The 7,840-nt window shown below is 44.3% G+C and overlaps 1 protein-coding gene and 1 pseudogene across 1 annotated transcript; both read left to right on the top strand.

Moving 5' to 3' along the window:
• Window positions 1-2,105: 2,105 nt before the first annotated feature.
• Window positions 2,106-2,370, top strand: LOC103655499 (glutathione transferase GST 23-like). Its single transcript, XM_020551872.1, has one exon. It carries the CDS (start codon window positions 2,126-2,128, stop codon window positions 2,360-2,362), a length of 237 nt encoding a protein of 78 aa, XP_020407461.1. The 5' UTR covers window positions 2,106-2,125; the 3' UTR covers window positions 2,363-2,370.
• A 962-nt stretch (window positions 2,371-3,332) lies between these two features.
• Window positions 3,333-4,432, top strand: LOC103653669 (uncharacterized; annotated as a pseudogene).
• The last annotated feature ends 3,408 nt before the right edge of the window (window positions 4,433-7,840 follow it).

The raw sequence follows: 7,840 nt of genomic DNA, 5'->3' as shown, positions 1-7,840 counted from the left end.
CCACTGGATAACTCGCGTGTCTCTTGTGATTGCTTTTCTGTGATTACTTGTGTGTTCGCAAGAGCTTGCTACTTAGCCATACTAACACTTAACCAAGTTTTATTGGCTATTAGTTGTTGAATTTTATAGGATCACCTATTCGCCCCCTCTAGGTGCTCTCAGGACAGAAGGTGTAAGTGCGGGAATGATATCCGCTTTTATTTTAAATACATGTGTTTTTTTGTTTCCATCCACCCAAAGAGCGATGAGATCCTCTGCAGTCGGCTTCTGTCACTGACGTGTGGGTCCGACCCCACATGCCAGTGACGAAATTACGGTGAAGTCGACTGGAGAGGATATGCTCCCCCCAAAAGGAGCCTTTACTATGTTCTAAGGTCGTGAATCGGCTGGATGGCAGCCGCATTGCATCTGCAACCTATAGAGATAAAATATTATAGAAGCCGCAGATGGATTAAAACCACATCGAACAAGCTGAAAGTAGCGTGACATATTCATTGGTTAGTAGCACATTTTTTGGGTGATGTATATAGTAAAAAGTTTTAAACATGGTAATATAAAGAAAAACTAAGGGCCTATTTGTTTTAGCTTATAGATTATATAATCTGAATTATTATCTAGATTATATAATCTTGATTATAATCTAGACAGATTATAATTTGCATGTAGCTGTTTGGTAGTCTAGATTATATAAATATAGATTATTCACAAAGACAACCGTACCCTTATTTGTTTATTTGATATTTAGTACAGTTATGACATTCTATCACTAGGAACAACAAGAGACAGCAAGATGATTTGCTAGCGGCGGTAAAAAAGATTGGCAGTGAAAGGCACAATGGAGAATCTGATCGTGTATGAGGTGAGAAAAGAAGGATGTCATATATTGTAACTAGGTGAACGCCCATGCGCTTCTACGGAATGAACATGTTATGATAAGATATATTAAAATTTTTAAAAAAAATATTTTTCATTTTATCTTTTTGTTATCGTCTTTTAAAGTTCTTCATTTTGTTTCCTTGTAACAAACCTATTTGGTGCACCTATACGTGCTTGTACTCAGATGCAATACATGATATTATGTATTATAAATTTCTACTTGTTATTTTTCTACCTTAGCACAAGTCGGTTGCTGATCATTGTCCAATTTTGATTAATTTAGGTTACAAGAGCAGTGGTCGATAAACATTGCATCTTAATGTACATGATGGATTTGTTCGATGTGTAAGACTTATGTAAAAATTCTTAACTTTAAAAGATGACAACTTACAGAAGTGCTAAAACCTAGCGAGAGCAACGCATAACAATAATAAGTTACTGGAGCTCAAAAGAAAAACTGCGAGGGACTGCGTCTTCTTGCAAGCGGTGAGCTTCACGATCTCTTCAAGCAAGTACTTGGACTCAGCTGCGAAGTCGACCGGTGCTTCACCCGTACTTGGACTCAGCTGCGAAGTCGACCGGTGCTTCACCCCTTACGGTGATTCTCTGCCTCTTCTCGTTCATGTATTCATCTAGCGTCACGCTGACGCGGAACAGGTGAGGAACCTAGGTGACTTCCTTGAGCTTGAGAACGTAGTTGTCGTCCCCCTCCTGCAAACGATGGCGAGCCCACTATCAGGGGCAAGGCAAACAAAGAAAACAGAAGAAACTGAATGCTGTCAGTCTGGAGTATTGAATTTACCTCTTTCCTGATCCGATCAAGCTCATCGGCGTTGCAGCTAATGATCTTCTCTGCATGCTCGTTGAACACGGACACCCAAGCCTCACCAGTGGGATCGGAGACCTTGATCACCATGATGTATCTGAAGGACACATAGAAACAATCAGATTTGGCACCAGATAGATAACGGTAGCAGCCTTGTGCTAACAACTTTTACCTCAGCGAACACTCAGAGTCATTCTTTTGGCACCCCTCACACTAGTATTTGAACCCAAAAACTTCAGTCACCTTCTTGTTGCAGGTCGTGCAAGCACGGTACCACATATTCTAATCAGGCTTAATGTGGCTTATGAACCGCGCTCCACCTGATTGTTTCTTCTGAACCGAGCAGCAGAGAGCGAGAAGGTGGTGACGCTGCTCGGCATCTGGGCAAGCCCCTACGTCCTCCAGGTGAAATGGGCGCTGACGATGAAGGGCGTGGAGTACGAGTACGTGGAGGAGGATCTCCGGAGCAAGAGCGCCCAGCTGCTGGCGTACAACCCCGTGCAGAAGAAAGTCCCCGTGCTGGTCTACAAGGGCAGGCCCGTCGCGGAGTCGCAGGTCATCCTCGAGTTCATCGAAGACGCCTGGAGCCACCGCGGCGACCCCATCCTCCCTCGGGACCCCTACCAGCGCGCCATGGCCCGTTTCTGGGCCAGGTTCTAGCAGGACAAGGTCTGGACTCAGGAAGACGGCTTGCATTGGTTATTTCTTATTTGCATGCATGCAGCTTTGTCCATGCTCATCGATCAATTTCAGTTCAGTTCTGTGTATGTATGTACTTCATGCTATTGCTGTGATGTCATGCATGCAGCTCTCGCCGTCGATCTGGAGGTGGTTCACCACGGAGGGCGAGGAGCACCTCTGCCTTCCCTGCTCGGCTGAGCACCACATGACAGTCTCCAATATTGGAGACAACCAGTCTACCCTTTCGGAGAAGGGATATGACGCAGCACGTGCCCCCGCTCTTGCCCCTCTTGAGGAACTCCCCGTCTGTCTTGAGGTAACCCATCTTGATAGCTCCCCGCTGTCGTCCCTACTGCACGAGACGCCATGAGTGACGCCACGGTGACGACCCCGCCCATCCCGCAGCAGAGGAGGATGAAACAGCCTCAGTCATGCCTGCTCCATGAAAATTCAATTACATATTGAAGAAAAACCCAAGTTGTAAATCAGGGTCCTCAGAAAATCAATGTGTACAATAGGTGCAGATAAAATAGGTATTTAATCTGAATGTTCTCCAGAGATTTTTTAAAGCACTATACCTGAGGTACCCATTTTGGAGATACAAAACTCGTTGCCTCCACAACAGGTAATCTAGATGTGGCCAATCTTCGTATAAGCTCAACCTTTACAGGTGTTGGCACAATGTCCTTCTCGTTCTATAGACCATCTCGTGGCCCTACTTCCACAATTTTTACCTACCCTGGCAGGTCATGTAGAACCTGGAATAGGAACTTACTTAAAATAATAATGATTGGAAGTCTAATGTAAAGCACATCGCCAAGTTGTTTGGAACAAGCATCTCAAAATAACAGTTAGATCATCTCTGTAGTCTACAAAAGAATAGCAAGTAAACCAAACCAATGAATGGGTATGATACTTCAACACACCTTGAGCCCGGCCCATATACTCCCTTGATGAGAAGATGAAAAATATTTGTAGATATGTTGGTTCCGTGAGGAACAACCCGCACCAAAAACATGGTGCCCCAATGCAGCAGGCACTTCGCCTCCATCTAGCATTGACTGCCTTTGATTCACCAGTCTCTTCCACTGACAATATTCCCTATTACAAACAATATCTCAAGAAGTTGAGATTTAGCTAAAGTAAACAATGATGAGAAAAGCAACTATTCTGATCCTAAAGGGACCAATGGACTCAAGTAGTCACCAGATCAGTTACGAACGAACAATTGAGGCCCCTGAGGCCCTGATCACGAGATCAAGCAATGGCACTACCAAAGTCTGGCCTCACGGTTCTGAATTCTGAACTTCGATGCTCACCTTGAATCGACCGAGGAACTGCAAGGCAGCAGCGGCGGCGCATCCGCCGTGTGGTGACTCCACGTCTCGCCGAACCCGGTGCCTGGGAGCATCCCAGAGCCCAGCACGGGAGAGCTCGCCAGCACCGTCGCCGCAGCACCAGCGAACAAAAAAGTGTTGGGAGTCAGGCTTTGTTGGGGTCCTTGTCGACGTTTCCCTTGCTGCCTTTGGGCTTATCTGTCCCCTTGCTCTTCACCGCCAACCTACAGATGTCAAAGCAGCCGAGTCGCCGTCGAGAGAGACAGCAAGGGAAAAGCACGACGACAAAAAAATCAAAATCAACTCACGACGTTGGATGTTATAACAACATAAATCGAATGCTTCGGCCACCACAGGACAGATCCACAGGATGAACAAGGAAGAAGAGAACCGTAGATTCAAGCGGCAACACGAAGTACATCGGTCAGATCCGAGCTTGGCGGAGGAATTCATCGCAACGGATGGACGAATCGGGATTGAATCGAGGGCAAAATTTCCTATGGCAGCCCACAGGAAGAGGGAGGGAGAGGTGACGGTGGCGAGCAGATGAATTGAGGGAGGGAGAGGCGACGGTCGTCGTCGTCGTGGCGGTGGCCGTGGAGGGGGGCAAGTACGCGGGCGAATTGCGGTGCGGGGAGCGGTGGGCGTGGCGGTGGGAAGAGCGGCCATCGCACGGGGAGCGGGCACGGTTTGGGGGCTGGGATGTCGCGGAGACACGATGCTGGTGTCTGGAGGGACCGCCCACAGGCTCACCGGCAGCGGCGTGGGCTCCATGTACCCCGCGGGGGTGCGCGGCCGGCACTGCCGCCGCAGCAGTGACTCACACCCCTTGAGCATCAGCCGTTGCGCCGACGCCGGCTGCGGGCGGGCGCGGGAGGGAGCGCGGGAGGGAGCGCTGGGATCCGCGGAGGATGAAAGGAGCGGCTGCGGCGCTGCCGCGGCTGCGGGTGGTTGCGGGGCGGTTGCGGGATGCGAGCGGATGCGCGCGGCAGAACGTGCGCCGAGGGTGTGTGGACGCCTACACTACTAACATAATTAGTAGTAGAGATTTTTATTTACATAACCATGGTTAGCGGGTCTTTTGCCAAAAAACAATCTCAAATAAGCTACTCTTGAGGAAATTATCAGATTATTATAATATGGGCTTTAGATTATACTAGGTGAGTGCCCGTGCGTTGCGACGGAGGTTTAATATTTTATGAAACATATAAACGGAACGATAAATATCACTATGATATGTAAAACCGTGTGGTAAACATTATCAATACGAGACATTATTTTAAAGAGTCAATTTAGAATTTTGTAATGACAGACAAATGTGTCGACAACCATACACTAATCTAATCCTTTTAGCGATATACAGAATGGAGGAAAATTCGATCGAGCATCTATACAAGAAAACATTTGTCTCTCTCTCGTGCTCGTGCGTGCATGACTGTGGTGCCCCCGCGACCGCGGCGCAGGGAAAAACGTGAATTGTACTCTACTCGTAGCAGCGCATGAAAACACAGCGCAGAGAGTTTTGGCATCCTCGGCAGCTTCGGGTCCTGGAAAGCGACATGGTAGAGGCTGTATCGCGAGTAGTAGCCCGCCAGTAGCTCAAACACATCCAGGAACGACTAGACGAAGTACCCCTTCACGTTGGCTCCGTTCCTGCAGGAAGCACACACATGATGGATCATGTGTTCTGCCTGCCTTCAGTTAATTTTATATCTCGTAGTACCTGAGTGCAGCGAGTGCGCTGCCCATGTAGGCACTCAAGTACTCGGCTCTCTCGTGTTTTGCTTAAAAGGTCTTTTTTCAGAATTAATTTGTTTATAGTACTGTGCCCCTGTGTTGCGACAGCGCACGAATTATTTGATAAAATGCTAGTGCACAACGATTACCTGATTACATGAAAACAAACCACCCAAATATTATAATTGATCACTAATTATTCTTAAGTCATTTGAAAATGTCAGAACTTGAGTACATTGCTAGTTTCATCCATCTGAAGGACATAAGAAACATTTGTCGAGTGCAGCAAAAAGCGTTTTATGAAACCGAGTTAGGTGAACAGTTATTAATCTAATAGGGTTCACAATCTGAATTCAATATAATGGTTTTACTGACAGTCAAGTGACAAGTATAATTACAAGGTTGATAATCTACAACATCACTTCGTACGGTACAAATGGTAATAAAGTCTTTATATTCAACTTACAGTTGTAAAAAAATAAAAAATGCTAATCGCATATGTATACATGCATCCTGTATAGAAAAAGAGAAGAATGCCAATATGGCCTACACTCTGCAGGATATAAAGTTTAGCGCACAAAGTGACTGAGCAACTTCTGCAAAATTAGTGAACCTTATTTTTAATTACATGGATATGTAGCTTGTAGCTAGAAAATTGATAACTATTAACTAATACTAAAACATTAAGAATGTTGTGACATTTAATGTCTGAAAACTTCTAAATACACATATATTTCTCAAGTGTGGACTAAAAATTATATGCAGCTACCCGTGACCCCCACAATTATAGTGCAGAAAAGCAACCTAGACATCAAAACATTATGCCAAAATAATTTATATCCAATATCTTTTGTAACTAACCTTATGTCCAGTTTAACATCTGAAGCCCCAATCATGTAAATGTACCGGCTTGAACAATGTCATGTAGGCATGAGCATCAAGTTAGCATATTTGTCTCAAAATAATTGAACGAAAGTGGAAAGATGACAAGCTACAGTCTGAGCAAGAGCTTGCATATCAAATATGTCAAGGAATCACCTTTAGTTTCACATTTGTGCAGTATTGGTCTTACAAAATTCAAAACCATACCAGTGAAGAAGAGCTAGTTACAAAATCTGCAACGGTGTGGCCTAGAAGCAAAAGGAACGTTAACCCCCAAATGAAGTTGGGGCAAAATTTTCATATATGCAGTCTATTCTCCTGCATATCTACATACCATCCCTCCTCACAGAAGGTCAAATTTGCACTTCTCGTAGCCTACAGAGATGAAACAACAGATAATCCGGTTAGTCGGTTACAATCCAACTCAAATAAATTGGGTTAGGAGGGAAATGCAGTTGGGTTGGGTTTAACACGCAAGTTACACCATAGTAACAAGAATATTGAAGGCATTTTTAGGAGAACTACAATAGGTAAGATGACGTTAAGATGACAAACTACATTGCCAAGTGCTATCGTCCAGCTTAAAAAACCAAGTAAGATCACAAAATGCCTCTATTGGATCTGTATACAGTATGGAGACAAGCAACAAATATGCACATCCATTGCATGTAAGCCAATCATGATACCTCCTCTGTCATTAATTGTTGGAAGTCAAGAATGTTTGCCAGACTCAGTACTGAATGCTAATTGTAATGTACTGTACATCAGGGATTAGCAACAACAAGCTATGTGATCTTTTTATTAGATGAACACAAACAAATGCAAGATTGTAGAGGGTTTGAATAGGAATAGGAGGATCGACAGAATCTACCTTCATATATTCAACAGAAGGAGTAGCAACCACTGAAGATTGAAGCAAAATAAACATATGGATCTCCTCCTTGAAACAGAGAGGAAAGTTGAGATCTAATAACCTAACAAGCAAGACGCAGGGTAAATCAAAGCAAAGGTGAGATCGGGTTGGAACATCTTACCTCAGTCCTTGACGTTGGCGTCACAAATGTCAGCAGCAGTAGTAGCTGCCTGTCTTCCTCTTCCTTGAAATCTACATGAAGAAATCAATATCATAATACACACATATTAATGGAGTCAACAGAGAAGTTTTTTAATAAATTGTAAATGGTGTCTACCCCATATGTGCCTTACTAACATATATAATTGGTTTAGAAACTTCTCATATGGTCCTTGTCTTATAATTCTTCTGTCAATCCCAATACGATGACTAAAGAAAGAGTGAATGTGTCTTATTTATATGGAAATAGTGCACACTGAAAGGGTTAATCTATAGACGCTGCACACTGAAAGGGTTAATCTATAGACGCTGAAACAAACATAACTTGTAATAGATAATTCTAAAAGGGTGAAGGTGGTCTTACTTCCATGGAAATAGTGAACACTGACTTCGACCAGCATAGCATATACCACAGTCATTTGTTCCAAG

This window comes from Zea mays, chromosome 4, assembly GCF_902167145.1.
Source record: "Zea mays cultivar B73 chromosome 4, Zm-B73-REFERENCE-NAM-5.0, whole genome shotgun sequence".
NCBI lineage: Eukaryota > Viridiplantae > Streptophyta > Magnoliopsida > Poales > Poaceae > Zea > Zea mays.
Note: the sequence above shows the minus strand (reverse complement) of the source record. Positions and strands in the feature narration are given on the sequence as shown.

What these genes read in the sequence shown, in the direction of transcription:
- LOC103655499 (XM_020551872.1), top strand. Translation starts at nt 2,126, where the DNA reads ATGAAGGGCGTGGAGTACGAGTACGTGGAGGAGGATCTCCGGAGCAAG.